The sequence below is a fragment of the Scardinius erythrophthalmus genome, assembly GCF_964197995.2.
Source record: "Scardinius erythrophthalmus genome assembly, chromosome: 21".
NCBI lineage: Eukaryota > Metazoa > Chordata > Actinopteri > Cypriniformes > Leuciscidae > Scardinius > Scardinius erythrophthalmus.
Genome location: NC_138241.1, coordinates 26,695,741 through 26,717,382, shown reverse-complemented (window position 1 = coordinate 26,717,382; position 21,642 = coordinate 26,695,741). Strand labels below are relative to the sequence as shown.

The following is a 21,642-nucleotide window of genomic DNA, read 5'->3' as shown; positions in this document are numbered from 1 at the left end:
TTCTGTAAATCTCTTGATAAATGAAGTCATTCCTTATTGCAGTTCTCTAAAAAATGTTTGAAAATGTCCTTGTTTCTCCCACTTGCCCTGATCTCTTTTATAAACTTTATCAGCTTTGAATTTCTCTTTGCTTTCTCTTAGCTTTGGTTCAGGTCCTTACACATCCTTTTCTTTTAATTGTCCCGTTATCTGATTTCCCCTCGTCCCGCACCTCAGGGTGTCATCTGGCCTTTGTTCACCTGATCTAGGACACGTGGCACCAATCAAGCACACAATGGAACACACAATAGGGCCTGATGGGGGCCCATCCTTGCGCTGAGAGGCTCATTTGACACCTTGCCGCGTGCAGGTTTCCCCTATAAACCAAGTGCTTTGCCAGATTAACTTACTGTTCTCTCCTAAAGCTTCAGAGCAGGGTGGAAGCCCGAGTGCAAGCTAACCTTGACATCTGGCTTATGTTAGGTCAGGTTCAGACAGAGCACGGGCCATAAGGAGGGGCCGACAGCCACCTATGCCTGTCATTTCCGAACAGCTCATCCATGTGTTGAGTTTCACTTGTCGAACATCTTGTCACAGAAATTGCTGCGGGTGTTTCTCTCTGAATGGACGTGTGCCGTGTGTCACCGATCCTGCGCCACGACGCCCATCCATTTTTAACACCAGCACAGATGAACTGTGGGTGGCCTCAACCTGCACGCGTGTTCCTGTAAACACACGCGTCGCCCGGTGAGCTCGAACCACGGCTGTCCGTCCTGTAATTTATGATCACAAGCAGGTGCTACCACGTATCATATAAAACCCTGTCCTTATGGGCTTCAGATCGAAAGGGATGTGACGCGTGCCACGTCCACTGGACACTACACAGAACGAAACAGTATCTCGCAATGAATGTGTTGAAGTTATTGTTCCAATTAGAGCAGATGAAAATGAGACGTAAACCTACGCCAGGACATCTACAGCGTTAGTCATTGCTTATTCATGAAAAGTTAGCATAAAAAGATGCTCCTCGTGTATTTTTTAGGATTATGTTGCATATTGCTGGCCGACATCAGAATACAATATACACTTGACTTGACCAAAAGAGGATCACATTTCTGATTCAGAGGGGAAAAACATTATGCTGTAATGAATGTAACTACTGGCTTTTAGACGTCCTTCAAAAAGGGTAATTAATGTATTACCAGTCTAAAATGATCCACAGTGCACCTCATTAAACATTACACCTTCCACCATCTGTGTCTAATGCTGCATAATCATTAACTTTAGTGGTACAAAGTGGAACATTTACAATGACCCCAGGAAGTATTTGGACACTTAATTCACATTTAAACATGCACATCATTGTTTTCCAGCATACCATAGAAACGTGTGAAAAAAAGATTTATATATAGATTGTGGAATCATTAAGCAAGAATGGAAATATATCCCCCCACAAACTTTGAAAATTCACACATTTACATATTTATGTTATATCTTAGCTGTGTTAGACTTTTAACCTGTTTAAATACTCAGCAAAGGTCATTACATTTAACAAATAAACTTAAATAAAAGAATGAATGCATTATTTTATTTTTTCGGCCAGACTTATGGACTACACTTTAGTGGTTTCCTATTCGCCTGTAAACCTTATAAACAAAACTAAACAGCTAGTGAACGAAAAAGCTCTCTGAATACTTTTAAGCATCTGTCTGGCACAGCACATTGTTTCTTACTGAATGAACTACTGGAAATCCTTGCTTTGAGAAGCGTTCTGTTTCAATGGGGAATTCTGTTCATCTACATCTCATTGCGTCTGAAAAAGCTCCATTTTCATCCAAATCGGAGACGTGGAGGACCCTGGGCTGATTGTAAAGGGGCCGGTCTTGTGAATGAAGAGCAATGATACTGCTCCTCAGAAGGAGGAGATGGTAAACAGCTTGAGTGGCACTTGTACATGCAGCCGTTCACATACACACACTCCTGTTACTCGTAAACAAATGAGGTGAGAAGTTTAACAAGCTACCTTGTCACTAAAGAGGCTATTTTATTTGTTTGGGCGGGCATGAGAATTTCCTTCCCATTAATTTCCCTGAAAGAAACAACATCCGTGAGGTTCGCAGTGTAATGCAAATAGAAAGCTAAAATCCCTCAGCTTGGAGAGATAATTGCAAAGCCTAATGAATTTTCATTAACGGATATGTTGATGTGGACACCAGTGGCTTGCAGTACATCGAAATAAAGATACACACTGAATGCTGAATGCAGACTGATGCTTTTGTGGTGAAGAGCAATATTTGAGTTTACCAAGCTTGGAACGTGAAAATACGTTGTTCTACAAGCTTTTACACGTATATCAAAGCAATGAAAGACACGTCATGAAGTACAGGAGATTTATTGAAATGGGCTGTACCGTAATTTTCCCCCTTTTGTACGGTAGTCACATAGACAATACACTCAGCTCTCTCTTCTACACTCATTCATGCCGCATGCCAAGAATGCAAAGACAGACATGTTACTTCTGGATGAATCATCAATAACTACATCTACGCAAAATGTTTAACCACCCAACAGGAAAGTGTCTCGTTGAGAAAAGTTCCCAACTTGCCTATGATTTTTCTGAAACCAGAAGCAAATTCCTAGGGTAAAATTCTATATTCTAAGTAGTGTTATTTACACACTATTGGAAATTCAAGTTTTTTAGTATTTTAAAGGAAGGAGTGTCTGAGTAGAAAGTAGTTTACATCAAATGGAAACATATATGATGCGGAATACTGAAAAACTGGTAACTTATTAGATATGATTGCAGCACCAGAGATTTAATGTATATAAGACACCAAATGGAAAAGAAAAAAATTGATATTCAAATATTATTTTCTATTTTAACTTTGTGTAGACACTGTGGCTTTCATATGTTTTAATTTCACGTTTGTCTTGCTACTATCCTTTGCTAAAATCACAAATATAATCTTTTTTTTTAACTCAGATTTTTCAAGTCTCAACAAAGTTACGTAAATTCACCCTTAACCATCTGTTGGGAAATTGCAGGAAAATAGCAGCATACAGTACAAAAACATGATAACCTTAACACATTAAGCTTTAAGTAGCTATAAACATAGCTAAATAAAAAACAATGAAAAGATTAAAATCAAAGATCAACAGCCATGAGAGAATCAGAAAAAAAAACACAAGGAAGTCTAAACATTTAGACAATTAAATCAATGAATAAAACAAAAAAAAAGTACTTATTAAAAAAACAAATGTGTCTTCTTGATAATCAACCACAGTGAAACCATATACAATGTGTCAACCATTATTCTGTAAATATGAGTGAAGGCAAACAATGTATAATTATCATTTCAGCTGTGTATACTGTAAAAAGTGATAAAAGAAGTGCTAGATAATATCTACACTGGCTGATCAACACTGTTTGTGTGATTACAGACATTGCTGATTGGTCAAAATACATTCAGAGTACCACACAGATTTGCTCTGGAGAGAGATGCATAGCAGTTCCAGTTCAATGAGACAAAATGGAGAGGAGAAGGAAAGTGCTCGGCTGAATGTGAGAAAAATACAATGCGTACCGTTCATGGGAGGCAACACATCGTAACTGCCCAACAATATGATCTACAGCAAATCTTAAGTTTTGAACCTTATTTGATCGAAAGCTCGAGAAGAAAATTAAAGCATGTAATGCATAGAAGTCCAGATAAAAAAAAAAAAATAAAATAAAAAAAGGATAAGCTGAGATGGTGAGTTAGTGAAAGCAAACTGTATTATAACAAACTTTACTCTTCAGCTAATAACTTTCCTGAACTGAATCACATTCACTGGAACATTTTTGGCCGGTGACTAATATAATGCTGAAAAAATCATAAATAAAAACGTAATTAAGCCCAGCGTATTATAACATATTTGTGAAATTTGTAAATAAACACGTTAACACGTTTATGCATATTAAAAAGGTTAAAAATTTAGCATGTACAGAAAACTATATTGAGAAAGAAAAAAAAATTAACTAAAGACCAACTTCTTGCATAAACCTATTAACTGAAATCATTAAAAAAAAAACATAGGGCATTAAACTAGGGTTTTAATGTCAGCACTGTGTAACACTGCAAGTGGCACTGAATGCTTTTAACGTGAATCGTCAACTACACACATGTAAACCTCTCCAAATACATATTAAAGTGTAAGTAAACAAAACAAAACAATACAATCATTTATAACTTGAATACAACGCTTGCTCATTGTGACCCAATGTAGTAGATGATGTGACTTCCTTTCCAGCACAAATAACCAGCACAGTGTTTTACCATGTTAATAAGAAAAACTACATCTGGGAAGCTTTCTGCAGAGCTATATACAGAGAGTATACACTATTGTGTTTTCATCAAATAAACATAAAAAGGGGTCTTTATTATGGCCTAAAGAATTGCCCTGTATCAGTTTCGTTCTTCACATGAAGGGCTATATTAAAACCGGTTATTTTACAGTTAAACTAAATTTATCATTCTAGTTTTCTCAAATGTACATTATTTAGTATCTGGTGCACACATGCACCACTGTTGTACAGTATGTCACTACACAGATGCTCCAGGCCAGCTTATCAGCCTAAGGTGCAAAAAAAGATGCTCAGTTACCAAGACCTAAAGCCAATGTCATTTTCTCACCAAAAAAGTAGTACAATGTCAAAATACTGCCTTGAAACTATAAAGCAATCTGTAAACAACTGTTCTTTAGCAAGGTTTTCACAACATTGCTCATAATTGTTTTGTAAGAAACATGCTTTACATTGTAATAAATCAAACCGACAGAAATGTTTGTATAAAGAGGCCTTTTGAACTAAAGACTTATTCAGACTTCCCAAATGAATCAGTTATTTGCTGTGGTTTCAATTTTGAATGGGCTAGACTTGCTCTGTTAATGTTAGAAATTAAGTTCAAATAGCTAAAAGAAGTTAATTGCTCGATTGACTGACCGACTTGACTGGCTTAACTTAAGTTTAATCAGAAACCGTCAACACTTTGGTGTAGTCAACTGTAGGCAGTCCACAGGTTTTGACAGTCCTGCAGTATACTGAAGATATGGAGCATCAGTGCAACAGTATGACACTCAGAATAAAGTCTTTGGAGACTGGATGCTCATTTCTACACTTCCGTTGCCACTATACATCAGAGGCAGTTTGTTTCTTGGCCTTGTGTTAGTAAAGTTGCTTGTAAAGTGAACAGTGTTATTCACATACACATTTTGCTCATTACAATCAAGCTCAAAATAAATAATTAGTAGTGTACCAGTCTATTATTTCATAGACGTATGCTCTGAAAAAGTACCAAAAAGTTTCATTACCAACATTCTGCAACTAACGTACCAATATGGCCCCAAACACATGCCAATATCAAGAGTCTGATCACTCTTTGTCTACAGTGTAAACACCATCAAGAGCGATAGGAGAGTTACCCTGTCAAACCCAACCTGGTTGTTCAGTAAACCAATCCGCCATCCAGTAAACATTCACTTCTATGTCACGTGGTGCCATCAATCCAAGTGTTTCCTTGCCTCACCACATATGTGTGTAGGACAAACGTGTACATTGATCTGGTACAGCTTTTGCAGTGTGAATTCAGTCACAGCAAATTCACTGAATTCAATCACAGCAAAGGCCTCATATGGATAGTCCATCCCAGTGATAACTACAAAACACAGTACTACTAAGAGTATTAAGTGCTGAATTATGTTATACTGACTGAATTCAAAGAAAAAGTCAACAAACACAGTTATTTTCGGTACGAACATAACATTGGTCTCCTCGCACGAAAACGCCGCTCTAAACTATAAATGGCAGCTTGTGAATATTTTCAAAAATGTTTCCATTCACAAGTATCAGTGAACAGCTCACAGGATTCTTAAAAAAAAAAAAAAAAAATCTAAATAAAGTTATGGAAAAATCGAAAAAGGCCATTTGGCATCTCCACATTTAGTGCCCGTCTCTCTTCACAATATATCCGGTTGTTCTTGCAAACCTAGAGTAACTGAATGACATGAAAGGTGTCCGTGTGTGAAAGAATACACTTGCGTTCTGTCACAAGTTACCAACATTGCAGTATCCTTATATAAGAAATATATATTTTGCCAGAAATCTTAAGTTACAATACGCTTCCGAGATCTTTTACTTCTTTGAGATCTTCCCAGCTTTTCTCTTGGGCTCGTAGGGTGTTCTCAGGATGCTGGGCGTCTCTTCCATTACCCTGACCAGCAGGTTATCAATGTAGTCCTCCAGCTCCCGAATATGAGCATCTTTCTTTCTTACCACCTCTTTCTGCTTGATGAGCTCTTGCACAACTTCCTCAAAGGAGAGATTGCTGTAGGCCGCCATATTCGCATGCAGATGTGCAGGCTCCTATGCGAGAGGAAGAACAGATGATATATGATTGTTAAATGTACCATGTATTAAATAATTTAGAAAATTCTTCTTGATTGCTCATAGAATGCTGAGAATTCAAAAAGTTCTATGACCTATAATTTGATATTTTTGCTAAATTTCCAACATGAAACAATATGTTAATTTAAACAATTCACATTGGTTTGTAAACGGACAAGTGTATAAGCAATAATGCCATATACAGTAGTAGCTGGACAAAGTAAACTAGGCAAAAAAAGTGTAAAAGAGTGAAATAAACATGTTAATGTTTCCTTCAAAACAGAACTCACTTGATAAATGAGCTTTTATTAAAGGTGTTGCTCTAAACGTTCAAGCCTCAGTTCTCTGAAGCAGAGTGATCATGTGTTGACATGAGAAGTGTCTGCATCTGACTTAACCATGATATTGAGGGACCAGCAATTTAGAAACATTGGCTCATCTGCTATCATGCATCTGACAAATTCACACTTTTTGCTGTCAAGGTGAAAACAAGCACTAAATGCAGTCAGTTGATAAAATCTCTCAAAGAGCTTATCCATTTCACTGTTGTCAAAATATGAGTCAATGTCTCTAAGTCCTGCTTAATTACTGATGCTTAGATAATTAAAATAAAACTGCCACCCAAAATCAACATCAACACAACAGGACACAGACCTGTAATTCATCTAATTACCAAACAATCCAAATAGCTCCAGAAATGAAGTACTCGTACCAAATCTACTCTGATAAGGTTATCTGGGTGTTTAAAGAAATTAAATTTACGCCCTAGATAGATTTTTGATGCAAATTATTATAATAAATGAATATATTAGGTCATTAAATAGCCTAAAGGTTTTAACTGGGACGTTTTAAATAACATTGCTTTGGTTAGTTCAATGGTGATTAGTATGGAAGCTTGTTTCCGCCACTGAAAAAAAAAAAAAGGTAATTGCATTCTTTAATCTTACAATTCAGACTTTTTATCTCGCAATTCAGATTTTTTTTCTAAGAATTGCGCAATATAAAGTTGCAGTTGCATGTTATAAAGTCAGATTTGCGATTCTGACTTTAGGCTACTCCTCGCAATTGTGAGTTTATATCCTGCAATTCTGACTTTACAACTTGCAATTGCTAGAAAAAAAGTCAGAATTGCAAGAAAAGAATTGCGAAATATAAATTTCGAATTGCGAGAAAAAAGTCAGAATTGCGATTCTAACTATTTCTCGCAATTCTGACTTTCTTTTACAATTGCAAGTTTATTTATCGCAATTGTGAGAAAAAAGTCTGAATTACAAGATTACGTAGATTAGGACTAGGTGACATACTACAGTAAGTACAGAAAAAGTTTCAAAATCATAAAATGTTTAATGAGTAGAATACAGTATAATTCTAGTTTAAATAATCAATACATTTCCTCAAACGTTTGATTTTCCTTCATAAAATATTTTCACCACATTTATTCATATGCACCAAAATTGCCTCACATTTGGCTATTAGAGTAGTTAAAGTGAAAATTAAATTTACTTTCTCAAATTTAAAACCTCCACAAACAATATAACACTTTTTACAGCCTTAAATTTTGAAAAGTGAATTAAACACATTTGATTATTTTATGGGTAGCCATGTGTGATGATAAATATAATTAAAATATTAAAACCTGTATAAATGATCTGTGTTTATAGTATGTATAATATTAAATGTAAGACTAATACATTGCACTTGTTATGAAATAATAATATGCAGGAACAAGCCTCTACACTTTTAACCTGAAGCCTCAGAGTCTGAACTGCTTCTGGGTTTGAACTTGATCCACCATATCGGACAGATGTTTATACATGTGACACTTTGATTATGATTATCCTCCTTAGATTACGGTAATGAAAACAAAACATTCCTTCTCTTTTTCCCTGAGGAAACAGCAGAACAAATTTGACTCCATAAAACTGCCATTCTAGAAACTAATGCAAAAATACAGTGGCCCTAAAAAGCATCTAGACGCGTAAATCAAAATGTGAATGTCATTGCATTAGATAACAAAATAGAAAACCAAGTAGCATTTATTTTAAAGGGAAAAAGTACACAAAGTACAGTTAAAAAAGGCACACTTTCCAAGAAAAACATTTGCAGAATGAATCGACTGTAAAAAAAAAAAAAAAGAAAGAAACAAGGAAATAAAAAGAAAGATATATCACTCAGAATTAAGGCAAAAATAATTTGGATGCTTTATTGTTTCTGGTAGTGGAATATTTAGTTAATGTGATGAACTATGTGGTGAACTTATACATCCACTAAAAGTCGTAATTATTTCATAGCAGGTTCATTATTTGTTTGATGCCACTTGCATGCAATAAAATTCAAACATTTTTAGGTGTGCTTGTTGAGTTGAATGTTTGGTAATGCAGGTCAACAGACAATGCAGGCCAAAACAACACTTTCTGGCACATACAGAAAAGCAAACACTGAATCAAAGGAAGATTCAGAGAAAGAGATGCTGCGTGAATTGCAAAAACACCAGGGCACAAGCAAGTGGGTGCAGGAAAAGAGCCCAGGAAATGACCATGAACTGGCAAGCAGCTGATGAGCAGATTTAGGCAATCAGGAGTGTGGGAGAGATAAGACTTCCACTTGGCATTCTTCAGTTGTCTCATTATGGGCACTAATGAGGGCCTTTGCGTTGAAAATCTAAAACTCCAAGTCCTTTGAAATGCCTCGGCCGACTCTCCCGCCCCACACCCCCCATCCTTTAATTAAGGCCTTAGAGTGCCAGAGACACTATTTCACGGATGCAGTGTTAACATAACCTCAAAAATGGGTGAGGAAAGCCATTTTCAGCAACGCGTCTCCAGTTTCAACATCACTTCAGCAGCTATTCTCACACAGCAGACAAGCAAACGTCGCGTTACTCTGCGCTGGACATGATGGCGATCACAATCAGTATAATTATGACAAAGTGAGAGAGGGCTCCTTTCCACATTTAACACTGACCGTGGTTTGACCTACAGTGTAAAATTAGACCAGTGACAAATTGCGTATTATTAATGATTAGATTTCCAATTATTGAGTGAGAGAACATACTGTCCAAGATGGTTCACGAACGAAATGGAAGCGCACTAATAACATCACACTACTTCAAATTACATGCAGATCACAGACGATGCCCACCCATTTCAGCTGTTAATTAGATAAATGGGCCTCCAAGCAGAGCGCCACAAGTGATACTCAGTCAGAGATCAGCATCATCAACTTCCATGTATAATAGGGCTGCAATAAATGACCAATTAAAACTTTGGGCAAGTTTGGAAAACTTGTGAGAAATGTGGTCAAGCTGTGTCTGGACAGACTGGACAGTGACAACGTGAAAATTCACCCTTGTTTACCAATGCGTAGAAATAGAAAATAATATTCTTACATTTAATGTGGTCACATGTAATTAAACTTTATATGTATGACAATAGTGTAAAGCATAAAAGAAATGGAGTGTGCAATATTTCTTTTGAATGAACTTACCTGTTCTCTTGCATATTTCATGCCATGCTTCTTCTCTGGAGAGTTTTTGAATCTCTGAGTAAGGTCCTCATTACTAGTGGGATTTCTCATGTTGTCACTGTTAAACAGGAAAAAAAAAGAAAAATGTCAGAGATCAAATTTTACTCCAATAAATGTGTAAATTGTGTTCCAAAACACCTGGTAATATGCATGCTAATAAGCAACTAGTTAATAGTGAGAATTGGACCCTCAACTAAAGTGTTACCTGCCTTTTTTATCTTACAAGAAAGTCCTTTATTTACCGTTCTGACCTATCAATACAGGTGAAATCTTGCTCAACACCAACAAGTACTGTCATAAAACACATCAAATCCTTTAGCGCGACTGCCACTTGCCAGCAAAAGTTCGATATCATTTTTGAGTTGACCTTTATGAAGTAACAAACAGGGGGTCAGGAAATGGTTTGACGCCCCCTCACACGCAAACAGCCAGTCTACTTTTCATTTCCTAACATTTGGTCACTAACCACAACAAAGGCTTTTGGTCGTACCGCCCACCCCAACTGTGCGAGCCGTAACTTACTGGCTGCAACAGTAAGTTACGGCTCGCACAGTTGGGGTGGGCGGTACGACCAAAATCGTATATCACAGTATGAGCAATTTTATATCACAGTAACGGTGTATGTCTTAATTTCCTTATTTGCTTTAAACATTTAAAAGCTTAGGGTCAGTAAGATTTTTTTTTTAATGTTTTTAGATTTTTTTTTTTATCTATATCTATATCTATCTATCTATCTATATATATATAAACATAAACTTTGAATTTCCAGCAACATTACTCTAGTCTTCGGTGTCAAATGATCCTTGAGAAATCATTCTAATATGCTGATTTGGTGCTCAAGAAACTTTTCTTATTATTATAGTTGAAAAAAGTTGTTCTGCTTTTGTGGAAACAAATGCATCTGTTTTCTGAATTTCAAGGATGAAAACTGACAGTAAATCCGACACCACCATTACTGTTTGTATCACTGTGTATAGAATCTGAAATTCAGATATGGTAATGGACGTTTTGTTTCTGACACATGTTGTAAGCTATAGACCAATCACAACAGGCTGGGCCATCTGACCAATCAGAGCAGAGTATGCTCTCAGAAAGGAGGAGAGTAGAGAGACTGGATCATTGATCAAGCCGTTTCAGACACTGTGAGATAAGAGGTGATTCTGCAAACTATATTATGAGAAAATCAGTGTTTTTGACCTTGGATACATGTAAACCTATTGTAGGAGACATCCAACACAAAATTAGGAACCTTTAATATAGCATCATAGGTGCACTCAAGAAACCCCCCCCCCCCTCCCTCCCCCCTTCCCCCTTATGATTAAAAAAAAAAACATAACAGGAAATTAGGAAATTTAACCAGTTGACACATTTTTTCCACCCATGCCACAACAGTCAAACACCATTGCAACTTGCAGGAAAATAAACTGACTTTAAACTTACATGGGAGTACAGTTATGAGTAATAGTCCGATCCTTTAATGATAAAAACTTGTGAATGGATGGGATACATTAAGGATGCTGGTTGTAAAAAGTCAGTTAATGTATAAGGTTGGAAAGATCACAGATATCTTTGTACACTAGACAACATTAAGCATGTTTGTTAAATGTCTTTTCAGCTAACCTGTGACCCCTGGAAGACCTCTGATTTAAGATGCGAGAGTAATCTGAGAGGATGAGCGGCCTGGTAGGCTACGGGCAGATAAATTGTTAATTGAATGGTCTATCTCTCATTCAGATCTCATTACTGTGACTTGGTCAGGCCCCTGTTGGGCCTAATGACATCGATAAGGTCTTCCTAATGACAGACTTTCTCTGATAAACATTAAGTGCTTGACTGTCCTCACCTATCTCTCCTGACAAAAGAGCAGAAGTTGGGAATGTACTGGAAGTAATTATTTTAATATAATCTATAATACTATCATAAATTATAGCACTACATATAATACTTACATATTTATTTGATTATTAATTTTAATTAATTTGAATCTATTTAGTTTTCCTCATTGAACAGTATGGTGTCAAAAAAGATACTAATGGCATTTGACCTCAAGTAACTATAATGAAAGCTTGATAAACAAATTTAAGACAAAAACAAAATGGCTAAAAACAAATTGTACCTGGATCTGTAATGTGAGATGAAAGGGTTGGTTTCACTTGAGGTTTCACTGGTAAAGGGGTTTGGAGATCGCAGGTCTCCAGAGCTTCCGGTCCGTGCTCCAGTGGCCACTTTCTTTCCTTCCTTCTTCCCAGTCACTCTGCCCAGAAGACTGACCTTCTCCTTCTTCTCTCTCTTCTCTGCCCCCCACATCATCCCCTGATCTCCCTCGAAGGGATTGTGGTTGCGAGGGAGAGTGGCGAACTTCTGGGGCATGTTGTCTCCGATGTCGGAAAAGGGGTCACATGGCACGTCGCTGTTTGGGACACCATATCCATCGCTCTGAGAGTGTCGGTGAGAGGCAGCGCCCCCTACGGATGAGAAAGACAATGTTTTCTTTAGCATTTCTCCATAAAGTGCAGCTGGGATTACATATTTGTGTAGTCCAAAACCCAAAAACAATTTAGTATTTTAGCACTTTGGTTAAACGCATGAAATTAGGTCTGTGGAGAACAAGCTCAAGAAATGTTCACGTTTTGTTCTACGACGTAAAATACATAAGTAATACCCCTTGTGATTTTTTTTTAAGCAAAAGGCGGTTGCTAACAAGTGGCTAAATGGGACTACAGAAGTTGTCGGGACATTAAACAACACACTGAACAGGTAATCTCATCTACTTACTAGTCCGCTTTTACAGCCTTACTGTGTTTATAATCCTGCTCTTGCAAACTATTCAAATTTCTAACTCAAACTTTCAGTGTAAATATTTTTTTTTTAAATAAAGACAGAAAGAGTTGTCAGAAGCTTAGTGATGGTGATGTAAAAGTCTAGTGGCTATACTAAAGTTCATTTTAAGACTATGTTTAGCTTTTCACTTGTTTACACTGGTTGTTCATTTGTGAAGGTGAACAATACGTTTAAGAATCATAAACTTTTGTTGGTCACAGAGTTACCTTTACCCTTACCTTTTACAGAGTCACGGAATACCTTTTGCTGCTAATATCACACAATAATTAAACACATGAAAAAAGAAAATATAAAAGAATAAAATTGCTGTACTGAGCACAGTGAACTATTTGAGCAGACCATGTACTCTATGTCCTCACCTTTCTCCTCAATTGAGTTCATAGAGTCGAGTTTAGGCCTGAAGTGAGTTCCTATCAGATCAGACATGGAGTGAGCAGCAGAAAGTTTCTGCGTCCCAGTGAGCAGCGAGCGTTTTGGCTTGAGTTCAGGTGCAGCCTGAGGGTGCGGGTGCTGGTCTGGCAGAGAATCAGTCTCGCTCCGTCCTGAGCGTGGAAGGATGGCAGAAGATGTGTCTGAAAAGGCACCGTCGTGCTTGCGACCCTTCATCTTTTCCTTGAGCTTGGAGAACGGCGATCTGGGTTTGTCTCGCATCGACAAATCGAACATGCTGGCAGTCATGTTGTTCCGCATGAACTGGATGCTAACTTGAATCTTGCCCCTGTCTTTCCTCTTCTTACCTGGCCGTGAGTCTAGATTGTACCAGCTGACAAGAGAGAGACAGGAAGTATGAGGCATATGGCTAAATGTTATAAATAAAATTGTCTGAAATACAGAAAACATTGAAAAAAGACAAATTAACTGACAGAGTAGATACACTATGTTACTTTGGACTGGGCTATGTGTAACAGACAAAGGCCAGTGAGAGCTGTGTATGTAAACCTCACTCCCCTGGTCTAAAGAGGCGTGTTAGCGACTGATGCTAGCGGCTGCGGTCTTTATTGTTCTTGTTAGCGCGTCCACCTCTCACGCCAGAGACCCCGGTTCGAATCCCGCTCGGAGCAGGTCGAGTAGGACCGGTTACATTTTGTGCCCTGACTCAGATGGGAGTGAGGTTTAGGGGAGTAAGTGTAATGGACGTAGGCCAGTAAGAGCTGTGCATGTAAACCTCAGTCGCCTGTCCTCAAGAGGCACACATGCGGCTGCAGTCTTTAGCGACTTTGTTAGCGTGCTCGCCTCCCACGTCAGAGACCACGGTTCAAATTCCACTCGGAGCGAGTTGAGTAGGACCGGTTACATGTGCATATTCAATCATGCTCTTCTTATCAATATATGATGTAATGTTTGAAATATTTATAACAATTAGTTTTTAAAGAAAGATTTCTTATGAATATTCATTATTGTTTATACTTCAAAACGGCAGAAAGTATTTCACATTATCCATAAAAAATGTTTAAACGGGGTAAATGACAAAAAAAAAAAAAAAAAAAAATCTATCCAGCTAACACAACACTATTCATCCAAAAACTCAATTAGTGGAGGTGACTAGTTGTACTAGATTTTTTTTTTTTTTTTATCGTTGTGTCACATGCATGGTTGGCCTCTTAGGTGTTATTGGAAACAGCTAGGCTGGTGTTACATGCGCCAGTAATTTGCAGATGTTCTAGTGTACTTCACAGCTTGATAAAAACAAAGAGCAGAAAACCACACACTCTTTCACTTCTCCTTTTCTGTGAAACCCCCCTGGTGGTAAGACTCTCTTTCAGGCTTTGCTCTGTATGTATAATTCATACAAAAACGACATGGGGGCAATGTGTTTGTCTGGCCAGAAACCCAATTTCACTTCACAAAAATCCACAGCATAGTCCATTTAGTGAATTTGAAAGCCTTCCCCCTTCCTGAGAACGCATATTATAGCAGGGATAAACATAATTCCCTGGTAACTGCAAAGGTTTGGGCCACATAAAGAATGTGAAGTAATACGCCACCATCTAGGCCATTCCCCGGCTCCTGTTTATTTAACCTCTTGCTCTTTTTTCTGCTGGAAGTAATGTGATTGATGCTGTAACTGTGTGAAAAGGAGGTGGCATTTGCACAAATCTGGCCTTTGTTCATTGATGCTCACACCGGTATTTGGAGATTATGAAATGGACAATATTTCAGCAGAGCTGCGTGATGCTCCTGCGATATAAGACACTTGGAGCAGGATCATTCATTTAGAAATGATCATCGTGAACACTTAATGTAGGTACAATACTAGACAGAGATTTGGCCAGAGTGTTCAATGGGTGAATTATGCAATACATCATCTTACACCTGCATAGGCAAACATACTGTGGTAAAGCATATTTCAAAAGATGTTAGAGATTTTTTTATTAGTCAATGTTGGATATTTGTAGGCCGATATTGTATATTTATTATTTATTGTGCATGCTCATTTTCCCTATTTTTTTAGATGCCCTTTTGCCATCATTTAATGCCCAGAAAGTTAATTATTAAAAACACTAATAATTACACAATTTACACTTTACACAATTTAACAAATAATTAATGATTGTGAACAAATTATGATGTGAGATTTTTTTAAACAATAACAGATACAGATTAACTGTATAATTTAAGTAATTTTCTTATGTAAATTTATTATTAGACATTTTTGAGGTGGGAAAGTTGTAATCGTTCTATATTTTGTGTTATTCCTTTGGATAGTACAACTATTTTTTCCATCCATTTTTCATACTGTACATTATAATGGTGCGATGTCTAGACTCACTTGTGTTTAAATTGACTGATTTTAGTATTTGATAATTTATTAAGACAAAATGTTATAGAATTTTAATTTTGGACTAACATGAAAATAATTATTGGTTTATCGGTATTATATCTGTGCACCCATATTCAACTGAAAAAGGAATAAAACCTGATAGACTGTGTTGAATGGGATTGAATATTTTTGTACAAACATAGTTTGGGCCCTTTTTTGACCTCAGCACTGATTAAAAAGACACTCTGTACACTCATAAACCAGCCCTGCAGAAATGTAGTTCGACACTTCCACCCTAGACACAGTTCTTTCATGCAAACACTACTGTAAACACTCCTTCAGTATCGGGACACGGTTCCCTCTGGGGTCGTCAAAGGCTGCCATCTTGCTGAGTGCTCTTCTTCCTTCATGGCACAGCTAGTGAATGGTGATTATGTTTCTTTCCAAGACCATCCACACACTGGGGAGCTTGTAGATCCGAGGGAAGAGGGTTTACCTGGTCTCAGGCCCAGTAAGGGAGCTCTGATCTGGGCATGTGGAGAGCCAGCCAGCCCCTGTTCTTCACATGGGAGTCAAGGCCAAGATAAATCTTCCTCTGCCTGGAACCACAATACTCCCACTCTGCGAGGGCCGCTGGGAACCAGCGTACAATCAACAAACACAGGTGTGCGATAATTAGGGTCTGTCGACTCCAATGTCGAAACGGACTCTTGTACCCTAGCGTCAGTTAGTAGGAAACCTTTGCATGAACAGAGTCATTGGGGACTACTAACCCTGAGAGTCAATGGGATGCAAGGTTGGTAGAGTGATTTGTGCCACGAGTATCAAAAATGATCTCAGCAATCAGTTACTGTACATATCTCCCTCCCAAGGGTGTGACACCATAGTATCATTGAATAAATACAGGCACGGATTGTGACATACCGACAATAATTATAAGCTTGGAGGAAGTGTTGAAACATCCAAGAGAGTAAGGTAATATTCAGTAGTAATATTAGTAATATTCTAGCAGATACCAATAAGCTAATAATTATGCTGTGTTCCATTTACCTCGGAGGAGGGATGCCATAGCTGGGAATGATGTCACACCCTAGTTAAAATGGACTACTAAGATGAAAAACTAAGCTGGACGCATCCAAGCAAACCTTAGTTGTGCTTTTTTTTGCACAGATAATCCCAAGTATCATGCCCACAAATAGAATTTGGTTAGTACTGTGTGCTCCACTGAGTTTGCTGAGACACCGACAAACGGAAGTAGTTAATAAACAATATAGCTGCATCCCAATTCAGAGGCTGCATCCTTCGAAGGCCGATTGCTTCAGAGCGGCACGACGAAGGCTGTCCCATATCTCCTTTAAAAGCGACCTCGAAATGCATCATTTCCCAAGCAATGAAGGATTCAACAGATGGATCCTTCACGGCCTACCCTACCCCAGAAATCATTGCACACCGGTGACGACAGTATTTTTAGAGAAATTGCTGGATTACACTATTAAATGCAAGTATTGGGTTTCAACTTAATCAAATATCAAAATGATACAAATGTGTAAAAAAAAAAACTTTAAAGAGGTTCAAATGTTGACATATCTTACTAAGATAGTTACTACTTATCATGGAGTGACCTGATATACTTTTACAGTTTATACTCTTTATTATATGTACAGAAATGGACAACGGTGAACATATTTAGGAAGGTTGTTAACTGTTTTCAGACAGTTGAATATAACCAAAGTCTCTTTCAGGCAAGTCATTTCAGATAGTGGCCATCTTTGAAATGCCTCTCGGGCAGCTATTTCATGCAGTACAGCTCCTATCTCTTTGAATGGGGAACATCAAATTCTACAAAGCTGTTCACCAAGCTTATGATTAAATTTCATATTTGAAATCACCAGTGAAATCTGTGACAACTGTCTGAAATTTTGTTTCCAAACGCTCAAATCATGAGAAAAAAAGAACTGTATTTTTGCAACCTGAGCTTCTAAGGGCAGCTACAGTGATGCAATAACTTTACAAATATATATATATATATATATATTAGTATATCTAAAGTCTTTGATATAACTTTAAAAAGTCCAGTACAAACGTTACTTCCGCTCGTCAACGGAAGCTGTAACAGTTGCTAGGCAACAAGAACAATCCTCCATAGGCTAGACCATCCCATTTATGGTCAAATTTGCCCACTGGCCTCTGTCCATCATGGCCTCCTAATCATCCCCATATATACTGATTGACTTCATCACTCTGTGTCTTCAGTAAGCCACCAATAAGCTACTAGTGTGTGGTGAGTGTTCTGGCGCAATATGGCTGCCGTCGCATCATCCAGGTGGATGCTGCACATTGGTGGTGGTGGAGGAGATTCCTCCTTCTATATGTAAAGTGCTTTGAGTACCTCGAAAAGCACTATATAAAAGCACTTATATTACTACTGATTTGCTATGGTTGATGCGCAGAGTAGCCATATTGAATTCAGAAGTCAGGGTTGTTGCGCTTCCCCAGAGTTTCCCAGTTGCAACTCTGACTTGAGGGGGTGTTCCATTTAAAAGTTCCTTTAAAACCGGGACTTTCCCACTTCCGAAAGACAAATGGAATGCAACATTATTTTTCATATTATGGCCAATAACTGCAGTTAATAAAATCCTACACTACTTAGATTTTTTATTGAGAAGTTAAATCAATCACTTTAAATCCTACAATCATCAACAGATCTCCAGTGCAAAACATACTTACACTTAACTAACTTACATGTAGATAAAAGCAAATAGTAATATTTTAAAAACTACATTTTGTAATTTCTGTCATTTTCTGCATTCAATAACGTGAGGTATGCAGCACTGCTTTTTCTACTTCAACCAGCCATAACAGTTTCTCTCTCAGTACTCAAATAAGCTATTACTGGTCTGTACATGCCTAAAATAAGTAAAATCAGAAAATATTAAGACGCACTAATGAATTAGTCTTGACATTTATTTACAGAAAGTAGCCTATGTCACATCTGAAAATAAAAGAGGAGTGTGGCGAGCAGCACGAGGCTGAGGGCCGTGGGAGAACCGGGCAAGGCCGGTGGCGTGATTGCTAATAAGCGACACCTGTGAGACGCACCGGTCTCGTATCTCTCACGGAGGAGCGGAAGCATAAAATTAGGAGCGACGACATTGAATATCGAGAGAGGCTAGGCCTGGATTTATGTTGTGTTTTGTTTTATTATGTGTGGCGGCAGTCGACTGTGAGGGATTGCCGTCTTTACTTTAATTTTGTATTTGTTTATTTATTTCATTCAAATCTGTTTGAATGTTTGCCGGTTCCTGCTTCCTTCTTCCCATAACATCTAACCTCGTTACAAGGAGGAAGTCAGAAGACAGAAGAACATAAAATGAAGTTTCTTTAAAGAGAATACGGTCACCACTGCCTGACAAGAAGAAAGGAAAATATAACAGCATGCAGGATAATCATCCTCACTAAACCGGTTCATCCGCCATGGGATTGTGACTCAAAACTGACGTTAAAAGAAGTCAAACGGCCTTTATCTGAGTTGCATACCAGAACAAAATGGCCTACATGAGATGGTTGCCCTTCCATAGTATTGAACAGCAATGGCATGTCCAAAGACATTTAAAACTCAGACAACAGGTTTCAAAAACAAAGACATAGGCTAATTACTCTAAAGTTCAATGTCAGCAGCGTGGAGTTAAAGTTACAGGAGTTAAAAATAGCCCAGGCCATTTAAAAACCTTTCATTCTGTTATTCTTTGAGTACTATTGGCTTCAAAATGCAGACAAGCACTAGGGTCTATGTAGGCTGATATTTCAAAGCCAGACCTTGAGGTCTGCTCTTATGATAAAGGTAATCAGTCAACAGCTATCACATGTGACCTACAAATATTAAAAACAATTAGTTAAAAAAAAAAAAATCTAAATGAGAAAAAAAGGCCAGTGAGTGATTTCAAAAGAATTATATAGATTGTGTAAATACAGTAGTGACGATCACTGGTACTGTGGTACCATAAAAAGATTTGCACGTTGGGATTGGAACATTAAAGTGCATTGTTTAAACACCATTCATAGTCACTAACTTCACTGTGATACTAAAAGAGGACAAAGCTTTAGTATCAGGTTCCTCTTTTTAGTTGCACTTCTGCTTATGGACCCTTTTCCTGGACTGTGATGGCTCCACCTTTATCAACATCTAGTAGTTTTTCATCGTAATAATAAAAAAAATGTAATAAATATATATGCTATAGTTTGTTTTATTACATTGGCAGTAAATTAACGCTGCTGCGAGAGTATTTATAATACAACGGCTGAGAGAGGGACGGCAAAAGTAGCATGCAAAAGCTTTCATGTTTTTTTTTTCTTTTGCCATTAGAGCAAATGGGAATACAAAAATGATACTTGCTGTTGTCTCCCATTCACCACTATAAAAGTTTACCCAACTATGAAGACATCCGCTTCTGAGAACCCTGGAAATGTGAAAAGGCTCCATTTGAAAGAATATGTTTGTATAGTTCTACGTGGCTTTTGCGTTAATAAGTTTAAAGATCAGGCATCAACAATGAATGAAATAGCCCACTTACTCAGTTTTCCGTCGTTCCTTGTTGTCAAATATCTCATTTAAGTTGATGAGTTTTTGGCCCAGAAATTTATCCAATCCAACCAGGGACCTGTGCATCACTGTGAGGCACAGCTCATAAACCTCTGGATTGCTCTCCATCAGCAGCCCTGGCAGTTCAAACGAAGCCTCTTCCTTCCACACCGGGCTGAGGGTCTTCTCTGCCACTGATGTGGAGTACTTCTCTCTGCCCAGCTGGATGATGGTGTAGGCATCGTTGGTGCCATTCTTGCCCTTTGGTTGCAGGTCTGTGGCTTGGAGAACAGTGGCTTGGACATGAGTTGGAAACCACTTCTGCGACTGTTCGCCCAATGACATGATGACTTCAAGTGTAAAACTATGGATTTTGGTGTGTGAAATGATAAAGTGTAGTAGCTACTTCAATTTGGCCGTGGCATTTTTTTTTTAGCTTCTAATCACAGTAAATGAGTGACCAAGAGGTGATTAAAGTTGAAAGTTATGTTTAACAGCGTGGGAAGAACATAATTTGTAATTACAAACGTTGTGTCTATTAACATACGTGTCTACAAAACACTCCACACATTGACCCTGCTCCAACTCAGGTCACCTAAAAAGACAAAAAAAAAAAAAAAAACAGAAAATTAAATATCAAACTTAAATTTATATTACAATATGAATAACATCAAAATTAAAATATTGACTTAAACATTGACTTTAACAATACAAAAAAAACAGTTAAAATTGCTTAAAGATTTTTTTTTTTAACTATGCATCTCAAACTTATATATATATAGGCTATATTATTCTCATATGTATTTTTTATTACATTGTGCACATGAATTTATTGTGGTAATCAAATTTACTTGCATCCAAAATAATAGTTGCCCTATGTCCTGTCCTGTCAACCAAATGTTAAACGTATAGGAAACGTTATCATTCAGAAAAGATATATAGTAGCCTACATATAGGCTACTAACATATAAGTCATTCTAAACAAATAGCTCATGATGTAGATTAATAGGTTGTTTTATACTGTATATGAAATTAAATAAGAAAAAACTGCAATTTCAAATAAGTTCTTTGTTCAGTTCTGTCACATTCATTTTTTTTTAATCAAGAAAGACCTGAAATTTTACATTAAGGATTTTTTTTTTTCATATAGATTTACAACTTAAAATTTCAATTTACAATTGGTGTTCATGGGTTAAATTGGTTACTGACCAAGTACTTCGCGGTCTTCCCTTATGTGATTCAATCAGACATGGTACAAAACCACTGAAGCATTACAGCTAGTTTTATTATTAGCCACAGTTACTGCTTCTGTCAAACATACAGCACAAAGCTCTGATAATTACCTCTGAAGCATCTTTCCTCGAGCACAGCTCGCGACGCCACTGCATGTGGGATGACTGCTTAAACGAACCGGCATCAATTCTCTACATCTGTGGTGGATGGAAATGAATAAATTGCTTTAGTCGACACTAATTCATCTTAAACAAATATGTGTGGTATTCCACATCAGCCTTGTACTCGACTTCCTAGTTCCTC

General features: G+C 37.5%; 1 protein-coding gene across 1 annotated transcript; it reads right to left on the bottom strand.

Annotated features, from left to right (window-relative positions):
• Positions 1 to 2,356: 2,356 nt before the first annotated feature.
• On the bottom strand, positions 2,357 to 21,634 carry rab11fip2 (RAB11 family interacting protein 2 (class I)). Its single transcript, XM_081350695.1, has 6 exons — positions 21,450 to 21,634; positions 20,099 to 20,701; positions 13,126 to 13,529; positions 12,042 to 12,390; positions 9,887 to 9,983; positions 2,357 to 6,379 (listed from the first exon to the last, which is right to left on the bottom strand). The coding sequence occupies exons 2-6, from the start codon at positions 20,449 to 20,451 to the stop codon at positions 6,149 to 6,151; spliced, it is 1,434 nt and encodes a 477-aa protein (XP_081206821.1). The 5' UTR covers positions 20,452 to 20,701; positions 21,450 to 21,634; the 3' UTR covers positions 2,357 to 6,148.
• Positions 21,635 to 21,642: the final 8 nt, after the last annotated feature.

Excerpts from the sequence above, each read along its gene's own strand:
- rab11fip2 (XM_081350695.1), bottom strand. The coding sequence starts at position 20,451 with ATGTCATTGGGCGAACAGTCGCAGAAGTGGTTTCCAACTCATGTCCAA. Across the intron at positions 9,984-12,041 it reads ATCTCACATTACAGATCCAG|TGACAACATGAGAAATCCCA; the intron begins GTACAATTTGTT and ends CCTGTTTAACAG. Across the intron at positions 6,380-9,886 it reads TGAAATATGCAAGAGAACAG|GAGCCTGCACATCTGCATGC; the intron begins GTAAGTTCATTC and ends CCTCTCGCATAG.